The 20797-nt window shown below is 45.6% G+C and overlaps 1 protein-coding gene across 2 annotated transcripts; it reads left to right on the top strand.

Annotated features, from left to right (window-relative positions):
* Nucleotides 1-2073: 2073 nt before the first annotated feature.
* Nucleotides 2074-17313, top strand: traf3 (TNF receptor-associated factor 3). 2 transcript variants are annotated; one of them, XM_038300891.1, is made up of 14 exons: nucleotides 2074-2343; nucleotides 9705-9864; nucleotides 9946-10111; nucleotides 10351-10402; nucleotides 10484-10588; nucleotides 10671-10835; nucleotides 12114-12194; nucleotides 12293-12367; nucleotides 12472-12564; nucleotides 12645-12785; nucleotides 14887-15061; nucleotides 15141-15484; nucleotides 16127-16318; nucleotides 16397-17313. In XM_038300891.1, the coding sequence occupies exons 2-14, from the start codon at nucleotides 9717-9719 to the stop codon at nucleotides 16430-16432; spliced, it is 1773 nt and encodes a 590-aa protein (XP_038156819.1). In that variant the 5' UTR covers nucleotides 2074-2343; nucleotides 9705-9716; the 3' UTR covers nucleotides 16433-17313. The 2 variants fall into 2 exon arrangements, with proteins under 2 accessions (XP_038156819.1, XP_038156820.1); XM_038300892.1 differs by lacking the exon at nucleotides 12114-12194.
* The last annotated feature ends 3484 nt before the right edge of the window (nucleotides 17314-20797 follow it).

The raw sequence follows: 20797 nt of genomic DNA on the forward strand, positions 1-20797 counted from the left end.
TCGTGTGACTTCTATATATTTTTTTTCTTTTGGGTGAAAAGTTGAGTTTCTAAAGAAACCTATTTAATGTCTCCATCAGGGTTTGTGTTTTTTTTTTTCATATTTTGTTTCAGGACATAATGGTGCAGAAGTGAATTTATTTTGTTCTTCCATTTCTAGATAACTTGATTTTAAGGAATGTATGACATTTTCCCTCCGTGTTTGTTTTTAATGACTTGGCATCTTCACCTTTTCATAAATAAATCAGATTTTTTTTTCCTGATTTGAGCTTTGTATTTTGTCTGGTGTTTATGACCTTTGCTTTTTCATTTGATCTTAACTAAACATCCGTCATCGTCTTCCTCTCAACTACTGATAGAATCACTGATCCAACACCTCCATTTCTGAACTCATAAATTTCTGAACTCATAAAAGATTTTGGGTTTGTTTTAATGTTTTAGACCTCTAGCAGAGTGTATTCCCCCCTTTGTCCTGAAAATGAAAGGTGATGCACTGATATTTGTACCATCAGTTTGTGTAATATTGATGGCTGAAGGGATTTTAATGTCTGCCTAAATTATAATTTTTTTTCTGATCTCCAGTTAAGAAACACAAACCTGGTTCAGACGCCATCGGTTATAATCCAGCTGGTTATGTTTTCCTCAGTGAGGTTCTGGTCACTGTGGAAACTAGAAAAAGTTTTATTTTCTAATCTATAGTAAAAACACAAAAATAAAATTAAGTTCTGGAAAAAATTCACATAAAACTCCCAGAATTTGGACCTAGAAATCTCCAAAGTGATTCTGATCCTCCTCCAGAACATACGACCCGGAACCAGAACATACGACCCGGAACTAGAAAATTCGACCCAGAACCAGAACATACGACCTGGAACTAGAACATGTGATCTAGAACCAGAACATACGACCCGAAACCGACCCGGAGCCAGAACATACAACCCAGAACATATGACTCGGAACCAGAACATACAACCTGAAACCAGAACATACGACCCGGAACGGACGCAGAGCCAAAACATACGAACCAGAACATATGACTCGGAACCAGAAGATACAATCCGGAACCAGAAGATACGACCTGGAACCAGAACATACGACCCGGAACCAGAACATACGACCTAGAACCTGAACATATGACCTGGCACCAGAACATATGTTGCAGAACCAGAACATACGACCTGGAACCAGAACACATGCCCAGGAACAAGGATATACGACCAGGAACCAGAACATATGACCTGGCACCAGAACATATGAATCGGAACCCTAACATATGCCCCGGAACCAGAACATATGTTGCAGAACCAGAACATACGCCCTGGAACCAGGACACACGCCCAGGAACCAGAACATACGCCTCGGAACCAGAACATACGCCCAGGAACCAGAAAAAACGACCCGGAACCAGAACTTATGATCCAGAACCAGAACACATGATCCAGTTAGACGAGTGAAATATCCAAACAGTATTTAAGAAATCAATGGAACCTTTTGAATGTGAGGTAGTAGCTAAAAGGTATTCTATGCAAATAGAAAAGTGAATCCTGAACTGACTAGAAGCAGAAGACATTTATTTAATGAGCCCGAGGGAAAAACTGAGGTTTTTTTTTTTTACACAATAAAGACACCTTAATAGAATGCCAACAGATGTTTAATCTATTTATTTTTTCTATCCATTTTATTTTATTTTCTCATTTTAAAAAGTGTCCAGAGCAGAAAAATTAGGATTTATTTTAAACTTTGAACATCAGATACCACCAAAAGGTTGTTTTGATTGTTTCCTAGCAGGTATGACTGGGTAATAAATCCTTTGGTAGGAGATGAAAGTAGTATGAGGGAACCCAAACTGAACAGGTAAAAATATATATTCCGTTTTTCTTACATTGATGTTAATGTAATGAATGTGTATTTTTCTTACATTGATGTTAATGTAATGAATGTGTATTTTTCTAACAGGTTCCTGCTTTTAGCCCTGCTGCTGCTGCTGCTGAGAGACGCTCCTGGTGGTGAACAGCGCCCCCCAGCGGTGCAGTCCTGTCCCTCCCTGGAGTGTCCGGGAAAGCTGCGCCCCCTGATGGTATGCTCCTTTTCGGGCAACTGGGGGATTTCCTGAGCGGAAGCAGTGGAGGGGGTTTCCAGTGTGATCAGCCCAGGCCTCCCTGCTGGCTCTCTGAGGTGGACCCGCTGAGTTTTCTCCCTGGAACTGACAGCAGAGATCCGGATCGAGGACGGCGCTGAGCCGAACTGGACCATGAGGAGTCCGCCTGAAGCCTGGAGGCTCCACGGCAGCGTCAGCGGAACGACGACGGTTTGAATCCGCAGTGAATCCGCCGAGGAGGCTGACGTGAGTTTACCGCACACACACAGACGGAGAGACCGGGTCAACATGGGGCGGATGGAGCGGGAGGACGGGCTGTTCACACCCGGCTCTGGGTGCTTCGGTTCCGAAGGCTTTGATGAATGAATCCTGTAATAAGCGAGCAGAGCGGCGGAGCTAAAGAGGCTAGCCGCTCGCTAGCATTAGCAGTCCGTGTGTTTACATCCGCTGCCTGCCTGTGAGGGACAGACTCTGATGGACATCTCCTGTCCTCATCTATGTCCTCCCTGTTGGACAGCGTCTGTCTCTGGAAGCTTCTCGGGGGGAGGGAGAATGTCAGCTTTAGGTCACCTGCTGCATGAGGGGCCAGAGGGGCCTCTAACAGCAGCTCCATCATCTGGCCCCGTTCATTAAATGCATCCAGAAGAAAAACTGCCACCATTTTCAATCTGTAAGAAAATTAGAGAGATTTAATCTACTGACTGCCTCGATCAAGGCTCATCAGTTCCTATCTGTCTGTACAGTAGGAGCCATTCCTCCAATTTGCTGGTCTTTGGCTGGCCCTTGGCTGATCACTGGCTGGTCCTTGGCTGGTCCTTGGCTTGTCCTTGGATGGCTTTTGGCGGGTCCTTGGCTGGTCAGTGGCTGGTCCTTGGCTTGTCCTTGGCGGGTCCTTGGATGGCTTTTGGCGGGTCCTTGGCTGATCACTGGCTGTTCTTTGGCTGGCCCTTGGCTGATCACTGGCTGGTCCTTGGCGGGTCCTTGAATGGCCCTTGGCTGGTCCTTGATGGGCTCTTGGCTGGTCCTTGATGGGCCCTTGGCTGGTCCTTGGCTTGCCCTTGGCTTGTCACTGGCTGATCCTTGGCTTGTCCTAGGTGGGTCCTTGGATGGCTTTTGGCGGGTCCTTGGGTGGTCACTGGCTGGCCCTTGGTGGGTCCTTGGCTTGTCCTTGGCGGGTCCTTGGATGGCTTTTTGGCGGGTCCTTGGCTGGTCACTGGCTGGCCCTTGGTGGGTCCTTGGCTGGTAACTGGCTGGTCTTTGGCAGGTCCTTTGATGGCCCTTGGCTGGTCACTGTCTGGTCCGTGGATGGCCTTTGGCTGGCCCTTGGATGGTCACTGGCTGGTCCTTGGCTTGTCCTTGGCGGGTCCTTGGATGGCCTTTGGCTGGCCCTTGGCTGATAACTGGTTGGTCTTTGGCGGGTCCTTTGATGGCCCTTGGCTGGTCCTTGGATTGCCTTTGGCGGGTCCTTGGCAGGTCCTTGGATGGCCTTTGGCTGGCCCTTGGCTGGTAACTGGCTGGTCTTTGGCGGGTCCTTTGATGGCACTTGGCTGGTCACTGTCTGGTCCTTGGCGGGCCTTTGGCTGGTCACTGGCGGATTCTTCGATGGCCTTTGGCTGGCCCTTGGCTGATAACTGGCTGGTCTTTGGCGGGTCCTTGCCTTTGGCTGGCCCTTGGATGGTCACTGGCTGGTCCTTGGCTTGTCCTTGGTGGGTCCTTAGATGGCCTTTGGCTGGGCCTTGGCTGGTCCTTGGATGGCCTTTGGCGGGTCCTTGGATGGCCTTTGGCTGGCCCTTGGATGGTCACTGGCTGGTCCTTGGCTTGTCCTTGGTGGGTCCTTAGATGGCCTTTGGCTTGGCCTTGGCTGGTCCTTGGATGGCCTTTGGCTGGTCCTTGAATGGCCTTTGGCTGGGCCTTGGATGGCCTTTGGTTCGCCCTTGGCTGGTCCTTGGCGGGTCCTTGGCTGGTCCCCTTCAATTCCTTTTTAAACATCTTTGTACAAAAATATTCTTGCTGTCGTGATTTCCGGACATTAATATCTAAAGAGAAGCGTTATCTCCTGGTCAGAACCTGTAACTCAGTGAAAGGGGGGAGTCAGAGTAAAACAATATGCAAGAGGGGGGGTCACTGCAGTGGCTGGGAGTAGGAGGGAAGTGGGCTGCCATTCAGCTGGCGTTTGGCTCGGAAGAGCCATTTTGAATGGCAGCTACTGTAATCAGACCTAATCAGAGTCCGGTTATTGGCTCAAATCTCATACTGGTCCGGAGAGTTCTAATGAGCAAAGCTTTAGGTAGAAACCCGATCAGGAGGTTCTGCTGGTCAGAGGAGATCCAGATCGACGCGTCGCTACAGGAAGATCCAACCTGCTGTGCTGTACATCAACTTCTGGATGAATATCAGCCAAATAAAACCTCACTGGATGAATACTGACAGCGTGGATTTATTAATCTGAATAATCTGGGCTGAAAGTTCGGTCACCTCTGGAATCGCTCAATATTTTCTAGGACTGAGCAATGATCAGAGGCTGTGATGCTGGTTAGTCGGCCTGTTTTCTGATCTGATATTAATAAGAATTTAATGCCTAAATAGCTGATCATCTTCCTGATTAATGTTTAAATGCATCGAAATTAAGAATTCCCATCCTCTTTGAACGCCCCACCACAAAGGGGACTTTGATGCTCTTTGCTTTGAGTTGAATGGAATAAAGATTGAGGAGGACATGTTGGGCTGATAATCCTCTAGAAATTAGGATTATTCTATAATTCCTCCATCTTCTGATGGAAGCAGAACCCCCACCTGACCTGAGACCCTCAGTTCTATTTCTAGTCCTTAGGAAGAAAACTTTTTCGTCCCCCTCCCCCAAAAGGTGACGCCAAAGGTGGGGCTGCCCCACCTTTGGCGTATCTCTCTGACTCAGTAGTAAAGCTGCAGCGTTTCCAGAACCACTCGTGTCAGTCAGAAGAACCTTCAGAGATGATTTCTAGTAAAGGTTTCGTCAGAACGCGGCGGTGAGTAGCAGCTTTGATTCAGGCTCTGATTTCCTCGTTCAGCAGCTCCAGTTTCTCTGGTAACGAACAGCTGATCCGGGTTCAGGAAAACCCCTCTGAAGCATCACTTCACTTTCTCTTTCTGTAAACACACGTCTGAGTCATGACGTGTGATCACTAAAGGTGAACTGCTCACCTCTTCCTTACTCAGAACAATCAGATATTAATATCAGCATTTAAAGATTAACGGCGTGTGTTCCCACCGCCGCCCTGCTGGGACCGCAGCGACCCGTCCCAGCGATACTCCGGTTTTATTTGGTCATGTTGGACTTTCAGTTTGCCACCATGTCACGCTCACAGAGCCAGACTGTACTGCTAATGGAATTGATGGAAAAGCCCCTAACATCCCCACAGTTCAGCCCTGACAGGAAGTGTGCACTGAGAGCACACACACTCACACACACACGTTCTACCATCGTAGTGAGGACCATATGTTAACTCCCATTGACTTCCATTGAGTTTCAGTCATTTAAAAAATCTTTTCTATGCCCTAAACCTAACCATTACCAATGCATACCTCACCCTAACCCTAACCATTGACACCTTAGGCCTAAAGGCCTAAATGGTCCTCAATTTAATGGTGAAATTGGAAAAATGGTCCTCACTCTGAGGGCTAGACAGGTACACACACACACAGAGTTCTGGTTAATTTGCTAGAACTCTAAAAATCGTCTAAACTGAAAAAAAGTCAAATTTTAATCGGCTAAAAAATGTTTAGTTTATGGAAAATAAAGGATTTCAGACGCATTAAAAGCCAGCATGAGCTGCCAGGCTGTTCAGGACACAGAGCCCTGGGTTTCTCTTTCTTTTTTGTCTCGTTTTGCCAGTATGGCTCTGGGAATAGATGTCCCACAGCTAGCTGATAGCACAACAGCTTCGCTCTCTCATTATCAGACCATTAGGACTGCTGTCATAACTTTATTGAAAAGGATTTAGGAAGTTAAATCACACTGAAGATAGTAAGAAGGAGGGGATGCAGGGGTTGACGTTAAAGAATTTTACCACTTGCCCTTTGGGCAAGTGACTTTCACATTTCATTTGCCCAGAAACAATTTTTACTTGCCCAGTATAATTTTTGATAAATATAGTTCCTAATATTCATTTTTGTATATATATCAATGAAACATGTTTGTTTTTTTAAATGTTTTTTGTAATTCAGTATTTTTTAAGTTTCCAGGTTCCTGGTGTGTATATGCATGCGTCAGATAATGAACTCAAGCCTACATTACCATGTTAAAGGAGAATTCCGGTTTTTAACACTTTTAGCCCATTTTCTGTAGTGTCCAGGATGAAATCGAATGATCGACACCAAAATTTTGACAATTGGTCCTGTCTCTGCTTTTTGGCTCATGCAGAATCCCCCCCTGGCTGCTTCAGAATGGCTTCCATAGTGCATGTCCGATAATGTCCTTAAAACAACCTTAAACGTTCTTTTTTTAAAATATGCTACTCACCGGGTCGTCAGCGCTGTTCAATGACGTTCCAAAAAAAGTTTCGTAAAGAAAAAGCGTTCCTGTAGTGTTTTATTTAGCATTTTGTAAATCCCATTGAATTCTGTTGGAATAGTCAATATTCCCCTGCCACCGGAAACGGAAATGGGGCCTGTTTACACAGTTGTAGTCTTTTCGCTTCACTCTGTGTACTCCGACGTCGAGAATCAAGAATCCACCTTTCGTATTCCATTTTCAGAGTTTTTTAAAGTGTTTAACAGAGACGTTAGCACCTCGACGTCGGAGTACACAGAGTGAAGCGAAAAGACTACAACTGTGTAAACAGGCCCCATTTCCGTTTCCGGTGGCAGGGGAATATTGACTATTCCAACAGAACTCAATGGGATTTACAAAATGCTAAATAAAACACTACAGGAACGTTTTTTCTTTACGAAACTTTTTTTGGAACGTCATTGAACAGCGCTGACGACCCGGTGAGTAGCATATTTAAAAAAAAGAACGTTTAAGGTTGTTTTAAGGACATTATCGGACATGCACTACGGAAGCCATTCTGAAGCAGCCAGGGGTGGATTCTAAATGAGCCAAAAAGCAGAGACAGGACCAATTGTCAAAATTTTGGTGTCGATCATTCGATTTCATCCTGGACACTACAGAAAATGGGCTAAAAGTTTTAAAAACCGGAATTCTCCTTTAACATTCTTTTCAATCCTTCCTGCACATTCTTTTCAAACTAAACTTTGCTTTAAACTGTTGTGTGCTTTGAAAAATATAAATTGTAATGTTAAAAATAAAAAAAAAAACTCGACAGGTTAAAAACTTAAGATAAATCACAAGACAGAAGTCAATGTCACAAATGAGTAACTTTTAATTTAGAGTCACGGTATGTTTATACAAGATGATACTATTAATATAATGTGACTTTTCTAGAGAATCATTATACATAGTTATTTTATACAGGGTTTCCACAGTCTTACATAATTTCAGAATTCACTGACTTTTAACAGGATTAGTTTCCCCTGATAAAATAAATGCAGCAACAAGACAATAATAATAACATAACAGGTCACCAATTTAACATGTTTAGCTCTATAACATTTAAATGCACCTCTCCAATGTCTGAGTGAAAAAAATGTAATGAAAATTTTTTAATGTATGACCTGCATCACTGTACAGAAGACTGCCATATGGTAGCCATATTTACACTGTATGCATGGCATACAATTATGCCAATTTTCCTAATCCCTGACAAATAATTTTTAATCTAGGGTTATCTGGGTGGAGGGTAAAATAAGTGGTGGGTGTGTTACTGCCTGCAAAGTAAAAAAAAATGTCTGATTCACGGCAATTCCCGGACAAAAATCACGCCATCTGGCGGAAAATCACACAGGTTTTTCAAATCATGCGGCTCATCCAAACCACACGAGAATGTGTACAAAACAAAAATGGTGCCGGCAACGCTTCTGGGTCGTTTTCATCGAATGTCGGTGATTTTAAAGTAATTTCGAGTGATAAATTAATTTTTTTTTTTTTTGCGATCATTTTTTTTTTGTCCTTTGTCTTTTTTTGTTTTTATTGTCGGGAGAATACAAATTTCATTGCACATAAATGACTACTTGCCCCGGGCGATCGGGCCAATGGTTAACATCGAGCCCTGGGATGAAAAGTAAGGAAAGATATCGAGCAATGAAAGAATGAATAAAAAAAGAGAAAATAAAACAGCAAAAATAGACACAGATCTGCAGTAACTCCTAAAAGTCTGCCTCCACACCTGGATGAGAAAAGAAGAACAGAAAACATAAAAAGAAATCAACAAAGCAAAGATCAGAAAGCCTCCAGAGCAGCAGGTATCCCTTAGAAATCCCAAAATAAACCAACAGACAACTTTTAGCTTTTATTCTAACAATGTTGTTTCCTTTATTCTGTGGATTCTGTTTTTTTTTTCTCCAGACACTGATTGCCGTTTAATTTATGCTGCTCTTGACAGCTGACAGTTACCATGGCAACCGGTGGCCTGTAAAGCAGCATCAGCTTTGAGGGCTAATTCATTGCTTTCCTCTGCGGTGTCTCCAGGTTCTGCGTGTTTTGTGGGGTTATTGTTGTGTATTTTAACAGGACTACAGTCATCTTGGAGCCGCTGCTCTGTTTTTATCATTTTTAACAGGATTAAAGACGACCAGTTAAATGGTGGAGTTCATGCGGTGACTTGCTGGACCTCAGCCAGTGAACACCTTGAACATCTCCTCTTCCTCTAATAAAGTTGTTTTCTACCAAGTCTGCTGTTTAGAAAGCGTGTTTAATCTGTGTGTGTTATAAAAATGACTCATTTAAATCTTTTCTCATTAAAGATCCACTCCTAGATTTATCTTTAAGCTGCGTTTCCACCGTCCTCACAGCCTCCACCAGCCACCACGACTTTCTTGATCTGCTCCTGAATGTTAGTATCATAGCAGCGCAGAGTTTCCTCTGGGATTATTTTTTACTGTCTTTGATGAAATGGAACATAGATTAGAACGGGTCATTCTGAAGTAATCTGACTGTGTGAATCTACGCTGCAGACGTCTGATTTGACCAGACAGAAATCAGAGAGCTGTTTGCTAATCAGCTCGTTATCTTAGTAAAACACTTCAAGGAATAAGAGACCTAATTAAAAACCATATCTGATTAGGGTGGAATTTATCGGATTAATCAATTATTAAAATAATCGTCAACTAATTTAGTAATCAGTTATTCGTTAACTGGAGTATAGAGTCTGTAAATCATGCCTTAAGCTGACAGAGCGACCCGCTTAGAGCAGGAATTCTATTAAAAATTGGAAGAAAATATGTAAACATTTTGCATTTAAGATGAAAAGAGTTTTTCTTCTGTCAATCTGCTCTATCCAGAACTCCTCAAGTGGAAAAGTTTTAGTTTCACCTGGTTTCATTTTGTAAAAAGGAACCTTTGGCTATCCGATTATTAATCAATTAATTAAAAAAATAATTGACGGATCAGTGAATAAGCAGCAGCTCTACACGTGATATTTCTATCCGTATCTGTAATCTGCTCTGACCACAGACTGGAGCGTTGATCACGGTTCCATCAGTGGAGCTAACGGCTCTGTCGCTGTGCTCAGCCTCCTCAGGTCATGTCATCAGGGAGAAGTGCTAATGGGAGGGAAGTGCAGATCCCCCTGCAGCAGGTGGCGCCTTCACTCGTCGCTCCGCTCTCCTCCAGCCTCGCCATCACGCCACCGTCCCACCGCTCAGCCAATCCCTGGATTCCATGCGAGCAAAGTAAATCTCTGAACAATCTCTCCATGCTCCACCGCTGCTGGGTTTTTAGTTTTTAACGTGTTTTCCTTTGGCTTGGCCCAGCTGCTCCTGCAGGCTTCCAGCCTCTCCATGGGGGATTCAGGGATCACTTCGTGGAGAAGCCAGAGGCCAAATACTGCTGCGAGGCGTGCAGGCGGGTCCTGTGTGAGCCCCGCCAGACTGAGTGTGGACACCGCTTCTGTCAGAGCTGCATCAGCGACATCCTCAGGTGAGCCTGACGTTCCTCCGGTGGACCTGATCCGCTCTCTGCTGACATCCAGCAGCCTGTTAGTCCTGCTCTCCCTCCGCACACCTGAATGAAGCTAATCAGACTTAATGAGGTGCTAAGTGATTCATTCAGAACCATCCGGTCTCGTCGACACTTGGAGAGATTGTTAGACAGCAGCTGCTGGCCTGTTACCTCCCTCAATCTGCTGCGTCCTAACGCTGTCCTCTGTCCTCCTGCAGTCACCCGAACCCGGTGTGTCCCGCCGACATGGAGCCTCTGTTCAAAGACAAGGTGAGCAGCTCAGCAGGGCCGTGCTGTCCCGGTTGGTGAGCGGGTCTGGTTAACTTCTGCCCTTTCCTTGGTTCCTCTCAGATCTTTAGAGACGTATGTTGTCATCGAGAGATTATGGCGCTGAAAGTCTACTGTCGGAGTAAAGCTAATGGCTGCCAGGAGCAAATGAGTCTGCAGCAGATTCCTGTGAGTCTTTCAGTCCCAGCATCCCGCCCCCAGAAAGACCAGCATGCATAGCTCTCACCGCCTGTGCCTCCTCTGTCTGCAGGACCACCTGAATGTGTGTCCGTTCTTCGAGGTCCCCTGTCCGCTGGGGAAATGCAAGGAGAGGGTGATGAGGAAGGAGATACCTGAGCACCTGGCCTGGAAGTGTAAACACAGAGAGAGCACCTGTGAGTTCTGCGGGACCAAGATGCCTCTGACGGACCTCCCGGTAAGGCGCCGGGTCGGTTCTGTGACGCTAACTGGGTCAAAACTTTGTAGAACCCGCAGTCATTAATGTAAATATCCCAGTGGACCATGTGTCTTTAGTCGTTCCCGTCTAGGGCTGAACCATGATTCAGAATATTGAAACAATCCAGGGGTTAACAGAAAAATATCACAGTCATGACTCTATATTCTACAGCAGGAGAAATCTATATAAAGTAAAACGTTTTCCATTTATGGTTAAAAAGAAACATGGAAGTTTTCTAACAATGCTGCCACCAGTGGCCAAAACACAGAACTGCAGCTGTCTGCTGCTTGTTCTCATTTATTTTCTCACTTTTTTTTCTTTATGTGTAGTTTTTCCATTGTTGTCTTAAACTGTCATGGATTAAAGTGTCCTGGGTTAAAGTATCCTGGATTAAACTGTCCTGGGTTAAACTCTCCTGAAATAAACTGTCCTGGGTTAAACTGTCCTGGATTAAACTGTCCTGTGTTAAACTGTCCTGGGTTAAACTGTCCTGGATTAAACTGTTCTGGATTAAACTGTCCTGGGTTAAACTGTCCTGGGTTAAACTGTCCTGGGTTAAACTGTCCTGGATAAAACTGTCCTGGGTTAAACTGTCCTGGATTAAACTGTCCTGGATTAAACTGTCCTGGATTAAACTGTCCTGGGTTAAACTGTCCTGGGTTAAACTCTCCTGAAATAAACTGTCCTGGATTAAATTGTCCTGAATTAAATTGTCCTGGATTAAATTGTCCTGGGTTTAACTGTCCTGGGTTAAACTGTCCTGGATTAAACTGTCCTGGGTTAAACTGTCCTGGATTAAACTGTCCTGGGTTAAACTGTCCTGGATTAAACTGTCCTGGATTAAACTGTCCTGGGTTAAACTGTCCTGGATTAAACTGTCCTGGGTTAAACTGTCCTGGATTAAACTGTCCTGGGTTAAACTGTCCTGGATTAAACTGTCCTGGGTTAAACTGTCCTGGATTAAACTGTCCTAGATTAAACTGTCCTGGGTTAAACTGTCCTGGGTTAAACTCTCCTGAAATAAACTGTCCTGGATTAAATTGTCCTGGATTAAACTGTCCTGGATTAAACTGTCCTGGGTTAAACTGTCCTGGATTAAACTGTCCTGGATTAAACTGTCCTGGGTTAAACTGTCCTGGGTTAAACCATCCAGGGTTAAACCGTCCTGGATTAAACCGTCCTGAATTAAACTGTCCTGGATTAAACTGTCCTGGGTTTAACTGTCCTGGATTAAACATTTTGTGAAATTGTTTTCAGAAACACAAAGAGACGGTGTGTCCCTCGTTTCCTGTGTCTTGTCCCAACCACTGCTCCTTCTCTTCCCTGCCCCGAAGTGAGGTACTGACCCCCCCCCCAACCCCCCCACCCACACCCCCCCACCGCCGACATCCTGACCTGCTGTTGAACTGATCTTCTGAATCTTTTTCTTCTTTCAGCTCACAAGCCACCAGCATGACTGTCCCAAAGCCCAGGTCAGCTGCCTGTTCCACCGCTACGGCTGCACCTTCAAGGTGACCCCCCCCCCCCACTACTGCCACCCCCTCCTCTTTTCTTTCTGGTCTGTAATTCTTCAGCCTCATCTTCTGCTCTGCTGATGGACTGTTTGCTGTTTTAGGGCCTAAATCAAGACATGAGGCAGCACGACTCCACCTTCGTAGCTGAGCACCTGAGAATGATGGTGAAAGGGAACTGCTTATTAGAGAACAAGGTAACCATAGTGACCATACGTACCACACCCAGCAGGTTTGGGTTGAACGGCGTTAGACTGAATCCTGTCTGTGATGACAGGTGGAGAACGTGAAGGAGGAGCTGATGGAGCGCTGTAAGGTGCTTCCTGCGCTCAGCAGCCGACTGTCTGAGCTGGAGAACCAGAACGAAGAGCTGCGGGAGAAGAACCGGCAGATGGAGCAGAAGCTGGCCAACATGCAGGTACCACAACACATCTGAAGAAAAGCATCTCCATAACATGATGCTGCCACTGCCATGCATCACCATGGAGACGGTGTCTCCAGACTGTTTTAGCATGGACCACAGCACCCTGCTCAGGTTTCCCTCCTCTGTGATGCTCTTTAACAAAAAGTTGAGACAAAATAGGAAGAGAAATAAAAACCTTAAACAGAAAAATTATTGCTTGAGTTTGTTGATCTTAAACCAAATGAACAGATTCTAGTAACTTATGCTACGTTCAGACTGCATCCAGCAGAAGCAGCTAAAACGCCCGTGCTGCTTCATTTTTGATGCTTGTACCAGTTTAGTTCTGACCCACGTCTGAAGCATCTTTGCTGCTCTAGCTGCGCGGTGGAACTGTGGGTCTGATGCGCGTTGGGCGGAACTACCCTATCCTTTCTTCGCCTGGAACAATGGCAGCTATATTTGCCAGCGGAGCGTTCTTACTAGGAACCCAGTTCTGCAGCTGCCTCAGGCCCGCTCGCCTCTTGGGGGTTTTCCCTACTGTTGGTGGCGGCTGGAAGTAGATGTTTGCTTTTTTCCAGGTATGTGCTACAAACTGTAGGCAGCAGGATAATAAAAGCGAACTTGTTCTGCCGGCAGGTTTCTACATTTTAAGTAAATTTAGGCGTTAATAAACTGTTTCGGAGGAGTGATTATAGCGCTCTGCATCAGCAGTGCTGTGTCTGACTCCCTGCCAGCCCCCAGATCAGCTTCTCTCATCGGTTGATGTGGCGCGTCCAGCAGCTGCTGCTCTCGCAGTGTGTCAGATGCTCAGAAGCTCCTGAGGCGATTCTCCTGCTGCTCTAAACGCGCTGCAGGACCTTTTGCTGCACTTTGATGGTCGTCAACCATTGACTTTACATGTAAACTAGTTGCTTTTGCTGCCTCTGCTGGTTTAGGTGTGAACGTAGCGTTAGATCAGACGCCTTTATAGACTGTAGACGTTCCAAGAAGTCCTAGAAATGTAAAATGTAAAAGTATTTATGTGTTTATGAAGCCTGTTTTCAGTTAGCGTGTGGAGCAGACGCTTAATGAGGCCTGATGGTCATGTTTTAATATCAGTGATGGAGGTGCAGGATGTGACAGGAATGCTTGAATGTATTCAATATTAAATCCAAAATAATGAGTTCAACAACGGCTGCAGAGAAAGAACCTGAGAGAGGAACGTTCTTTAAACTGTTATCCAGCAGCCTGAGTCCAGCATAGGCACCAGATCTGCTTGGGGCCCCGCCCCTTCTTATGACATCATTATATGGCAACTCTTCTCGAACAAACTGTATTGCTCCCGTTTCTTAAGGATCAAATCTCTTCTGGAGTCTCAACATATTATTACCTTTATTTGCTATCATGGTCTATCAGTTACTTTGTTCAACAGAAACAGATTTATTTTTTAGTTTTGTTATCGATCAGGTAAAAACTTCATCCGTCATTAGACACGCTAACACTACAGATGCTCCCGACTCGGCACAATGACACTGCTTTATGTTATTATCGTTGTCTGGGCAACCACAATGTTTATCATCATATGGCAACGTTCAGCCAATCATGTAGCGTAACATCACTGGCAGGAAGCAGGACGCCAGCAGATCTGGTAGCTACAGCTGTCCATCAGGATTGGTCCCACCAAGGTCTAAAGTCCAACGGTAGAAATGCATCATGAAACAGCTGGAACCAGAACCAGAACCAGAGGGTTAAATTGTTTTCAATGCAGAACAAAAGGATGGAAGGTAGACCAGGATTTAAAAAATGAATTCCCCAGAGGGTCAAATAGCATTAAGAATTACCGGTAGCTGCAATTTCTACAAAGAAACTGTCAGGATTTTAAATTATTATTTTATTATATAATTAGATGTTTGAAGCAAATTGTCAGAAGTTGTAAGTCCAAACCTGGTCCCAAAAGGCTTCCGTAGATGAATGAACGGAGACATAGTTCTAGTCATTGGATTATAGATTAGATGGTTAATTGCTGCGGTCCTAAATGGCTTGGAGTGTTGAATGTGACAGAAGGGCCCATATGGATGTGCCTGAACATTGACTTGGACCTGAAGGCCTCAGACTGTCCTATTCTCTGTTTCCATAGAAACTGATGAGCTCCCACTCAGAGAAGCTGCTGGAGTTGGAGCTGGAGCTGCGCTCACTTCGTGTGCTGAGAGAAGAGGTGGAGACCCTACGAGGAACGGTGGAGAACGTCCGGACCAGGCTCACCGCCTTGGAGCAGGGGGGGCGGAGCGGGTCGGGGTCGAGCCACACTCTGGGTCAGTTCCTGTTCTGGGTTCAATGACCAACGGAAGTGTTCCTCCCGTTGATCTGACCGTGAATTTCTCCTGGTTGCAGCATCTTTGGAAACTCAGCTCAGTCGCCATGACGACATGCTGAGCGTCCACGAAATCCGCCTGGCCGACATGGACTTGAGGTTCCAGGTACTGGAGACGGCCAGCTACAACGGAACCCTAATATGGAAGATCCGGGACTACAAGAGGCGGAAACAGGAAGCGGTGGCGGGGAAGACGCTGTCTCTTTACTCGCAGCCATTTTATACCGGATACTTTGGATACAAGATGTGCGCTCGGGTTTACCTGAACGGAGACGGCATGGGCAAGGGGACGCACCTGTCGCTGTTCTTTGTGGTGATGAAGGGCGAGTACGACGCCCTGCTGCCCTGGCCCTTCAAACAGAAGGTAGCGTCTGTCTCCATCGCTGTTGTTTGTCCTCTATGAAGCTCTGATGGCAGCTTCTGCTGGTTCAGAAAATTCTCTAAGAATTTAAATTCTAAAAAATCACAAAGGGAAATAAAATAGAAGTAACCTTTGTGGCCTTCTCTGACCTTCTCTAACCTGTCCTTCTCTGACCTTGTCTGACCTCTGACCTTCCCTGACCTCTGACCTTCTCTAACCTGACCTTCCCTAATCTGACCTCTGACCTTCCCTGACCTTTGACCTTCTCTAACCTGACCTTCCCTAATCTGACCTTCTCTGACCTTTGACCTTCTCTAACCTGACCTTCTCTGACCTCGTACCTTCCCTGACCTCTGTTCTCTAACCTGACCTTCCCTAATCTGACCTTGTCTGACCTTCCCTAACCTTCCCTGACCTCTGACTTTCTCTAACCTGACCTTCTCTGACCTCTGACCTTCCCTGACCTCTGACCTTCTCTAACCTGACCTTCTCTGACCTTCCCTGACCTTCTCTAACCTGACCTTCCCTGACCTCTGACCTTCCCTGACTCAAGTTTCTTTATGAGTGAACATGTTTTCCAGCAGACTGCTAACCAGAACCCAGCCTGTGGTTCTGTTCTCCTGCTGATTTCTGTGTCTCTCTCAGGTCACTCTGATGCTGATGGACCAGGGTCCTTCCAGGAAACATCTGGGTGATGCCTTCAAGCCTGATCCTCACAGCAGCAGCTTCAGGCGTCCCACAGCGGAGATGAACATCGCCTCGGGCTGCCCTCTGTTTGTGGCTCAGAGTGTCCTCGAGACGGGCAGCTACATCAAAGACGACACCATCTTCATCAAGGTGAGCGTCTCCTCTGGTTCTGCTGCAGTGTCTTCACTCTGAAGGCCCATTAACCGTCTCTCCACGTATCCATTGCAGGTTACCGTGGATACCTCTGACCTTCCTGACCCCTGAGGTTTGGAGCATATCAGGCTGATATCACCTCACTGTTGCAGGAGCTGCACAGCCAAGACTGATGGAAGGATCGGCGCTGCTGGAGGAGGGAAGCAGCCGATCAGAGCGCCGCCGCCGTCTGACTGCTATACGGACTGCAGAGCTGTGTGTGTCTGGTTGTTTGTGAATTGTTCTGTTATGACGTCACCATGGTGACTTTACCCAGAGCCAACATGGCCGTCACAGAGAAGGCGTTGCTCGCTCCTGACCTGCAGCAAGCCTTGCTTTCAATTTAACACCAGCTTACTGGGTTATACTGGGAGAAGGACGACAGTCACAGAACCAGTAGAGACCAGCTGGATGGGAGGGAGGTCAGAACATCGCCATGGACTGAGTGATGATGCTGCAGGAGCTGTCCAGCCAGTCTGAGCTCCTCCAGCTAATTTCACACTAGTTTTAATAAACTTATAGCCTAAAAAGTTTTTTCCACTAACCGTTTTCATCCAGTGCAGCAGGCCTGGTCCTGCTCACCTGGGCCCTCCAGGCCTGGTCCTGCTCACCCGGGCCCGGCAGCACCTGAAGGTCCGCTGGTTTCACGGCTCCCAGTCAGAGGGAGACTGACTGGTCGGTTCTGGTCCTGGTAACAAACTGACAGAGACGGATTCTGCTGCTTACAGAGGAAACCAGAACCAAAGCGGCTCATCTGGCAGCGGGCTCCAGAGGGTCACAGCCACGGCACTGAGCTGAACCCAAACAACATGGACCAGAACCAGTTCCAGCTGGACCCCCTCAGTGACTGCAGCCAGTTCTCCGGCTTTGGCAGAACTCATCAGACTCTCTCCATACATTTGCACATTGTATTGTTTGCTGACATGTAAAAATAAAAAAATAACAGAACCTGAGCTAAGAATCCAGTTTTGACTCCAGAACTTTTCAGGAAAATGAGCCTGTTTGGTTCCTGTAGTAAAACGATCCTCTGAGTGGATCCTGGTTTTCTCCTGGTTTCACTGAGGACAGAATGGCGGTTCAATCAGCAGTAATAGTTGATCTAATTGGAGCTTTATGAAGTTTAAACACATCAGAAATCTAGATCCAGAGCACTTAGATAGAACCAAGTATTTATTACCATGGGAATATGTAGCTACATTTGTTTTATTGTCTTTTTTTTTTTTTTGCTTTAAAATGTTCCTGAAGTTTAGAAAACTGCAGTGGAACTGGTTTGGTCTCCTCCAGCTCCCTCTAGTGTTCAGAATAATGAACTGAAAGGCAGGGGAGCATCACAGAGGAGAAAAACCTCTTTCACCACCTTATTAGAGCAAAGAGGCCGAGTAGAAAGATCAACTGGAGAAGACATGGCTCCAGAGGTTCTCTGCTCCTTATAGAACATCTACGTAACTGAGCCAGAGCGTGAAGGAGGCACCAGAGAGCTGCTACTATAACCATCAGTATGAAAACACTGCTGCCTCCCAGCTCTAATAATTCCCTCCAACATGATCGGGGAACTTCTGTCACTACATGACGCATCGTTCACGTCCAGAACCGGCAGCCCAGTGCTGGGGAACCAAATCCCTCATTAAAGGGGAGTGACCTTGTTATGAGTTCAGAGAACAGGCGGTAATTTTAAAATAAAGAAGGGAACTGTTGGTTTTGGAGCCTTTCTCTGAGGATCAGAGCTTCCCTATATGGTCCAGCGCTGGTTGGTCTGAGAGGCTGAGGTGTAAAAAGAGCTAAAGCTTATTGGCTATAAAAGTATAATATACTATAAGTACAATAGCAGCCATTCAAAAAGACCCTTCGCAGTCAAAAGCCAGCCCAATGGCAACAAAATCCCCTCCAGCCTCTGGTCTTCACCTGGGCGGGCGTATTTTTTCCTCTGACTCCGGCCTTTCACTGAATTACAGGGTCTGACCAGGAGATTCCACTTCTCTTTAGATCTTAATGTCCACAAATCATGAAAGGAGTTGTAGAGGAACAGCCCATCAAGGAAAGTGGGGAATTTTTGAATGGCTACTACTGTATAGTATAAAAGTAATGCAGTAAAAACTGTTCAGGAGAGAGGCTTTACTGCTCTACCCTATAAAAGGAACATTTGTCTACAAATCTGGATGATAACTTCCTTAGATTTCATTTTCTTAGTTTTATAACTAATGGTGTCAAATTTAACTTAATCTGCATAATCTTTAAAAACTATTTATTTTGGTATGTGGTGAACAACAAGTTGGGGCAGCACCGAGTCCAACCACAAATAAATTAATTGTCTGGATGAAACAAATTAATTTGATGGTTTTATTTATTTTACCAACAGGCCATAATAAAAATGAGCTTAAATGAAACAAAACTAACACGTTTTTTTTGTTGTTGTTTTTTTTGGTAAGGAGTAGAAGGAAAAAGTTGTCTAGAAAATAATGACTCCAGTAAAGTCTAGAAAGCCAACATTTCTACTTCAGTAAAATATTTATCCTTTGTTACTCGATGCCTCTGATGCCGAGGTGTCATGATGTGGGGAGATTTCTCATTTCTGCTGTCAGACCAGCGTATCACATACCGGTGATCATGGATCCATTTGAATCTATCAGAACCCACTGGAAAAAATCGAAATCTAGGTAAGTAATTTTTTCTTAAAATAAGTGAATTTGTTCTTGAATTGAGGAGGCAAAAGATATATTTTGCCAATCGAATGAGACAATTTACAGCTGGATCAGCTTCAGCTGTCTGATCTACTTTCTATAGTTCTAGTGAGGATGCAGGCAGCATGTGGATCAACTGCAGCTCTGATCTACTTTCTATAGTTCTAGTGAGGACACAGGCAGCAGCATCTGGATCAGCTGCAGCTGTCTGATCTACTTTCTATAGTTCTAGTGAGGATGCAGGCAGCATGTGGATCAGCTGCAGCTCTGATCTACTTTCTATAGTTCTAGTGAGGACGCAGGCAGCAGCATCTGGATCAGCTGCAGCTGTCTGATCTACTTTCTATAGTTCTAGTGAGGATGCAGGCAGCATGTGGATCAGCTGCAGCTCTGATCTACTTTCTATAGTTCTAGTGAGGACACAGGCAGCAGCATCTGGATCAGCTGCAGCTGTCTGATCTACTTTCTATAGTTCTAGTGAGGATGCAGCAGCAGCATCTGGATCAGCTGCAGCTCTGATCTACTTTCTATAGTTCTAGTGAGGATGCAGGCAGCAGCATCTGGATCAGCTGCAGCTCTGATCTACTTTCTATAGTTCTAGTGAGGATGTAGGCAGCAGCATCTGGATCAGCTGCAGCTGTCTGATCTACTTTCTATAGTTCTAGTGAGGATGCAGGCAGCATGTGGATCAGCTGCAGCTCTGATCTACTTTCTATAGTTCTAGTGAGGACGCAGGCAGCAGCATCTGGATCAGCTGCAGCTGTCTGATCTACTTTCTATAGTTCTAGTGAGGATGCAGCAGCAGCATCTGGATCAGCTGCAGCTCTGATCTACTTTCTATAGTTCTAGTGAGGATGCAGGCAGCAGCATCTGGATCAGCTGCAGCTCTGATCTACTTTCTATAGTTCTAGTGAGGATGCAGGCAGCCGCATCTGGATCAGCTGCAGCTCTGATCTACTTTCTATAGTTCTAGTGAGGACGCAGGCAGCAGCATCTGGATCAGCTTCAGCTGTCTGATCTACTTTCTATAGTTCTAGTGAGGACGCAGGCAGCAGCATCTGGATCAGCTGCAGCTGTCTGATCTACTTTCTATAGTTCTAGTGAGGACGCAGGCAGCAGCATCTGGATCAGCTTCAGCTGTCTGATCTACTTTCTATAGTTCTAGTGAGGACGCAGGCAGCAGCATCTGGATCAGCTGCAGCTCTGATCTACTTTCTAAAGTTCTAGTGAGGATGCAGGCAGCATGTGGATCAGCTGCAGTTGTCTATTCTACTTTCTATAGTTCTGGTGAGGATGCAGGCAGCAGCATCTGGATCAGCTGCAGCTCTGATCTACTTTCTATAGTTCTAGTGAGGATGCAGGCAGCAGCATCTGGATCAGCTGCAGCTCTGATCTACTTTCTATAGTTCTAGTGAGGATGCAGGCAGCATGTGGATCAGCTGCAGTTGTCTATTCTACTTTCTATAGTTCTGGTGAGGATGCAGGCAGCAGCATCTGGATCAGCTTCAGCTGTCTGATCTACTTTCTATAGTTCTAGTGAGGACGCAGGCAGCAGCATCTGGATCAGCTGCAGCTCTGATCTACTTTCTATAGTTCTAGTGAGGATGCAGGCAGCATGTGGATCAGCTGCAGTTGTCTATTCTACTTTCTATAGTTCTGGTGAGGATGCAGGCAGCAGCATCTGGATCAGCTTCAGCTGTCTGATCTACTTTCTATAGTTCTAGTGAGGATGCAGGCAGCATGTGGATCAACTGCAGCT

Source organism: Cyprinodon tularosa, unplaced genomic scaffold, assembly GCF_016077235.1.
Source record: "Cyprinodon tularosa strain WSP-4 unplaced genomic scaffold, ASM1607723v1 ctg459, whole genome shotgun sequence".
NCBI classification, from domain to species: domain Eukaryota; kingdom Metazoa; phylum Chordata; class Actinopteri; order Cyprinodontiformes; family Cyprinodontidae; genus Cyprinodon; species Cyprinodon tularosa.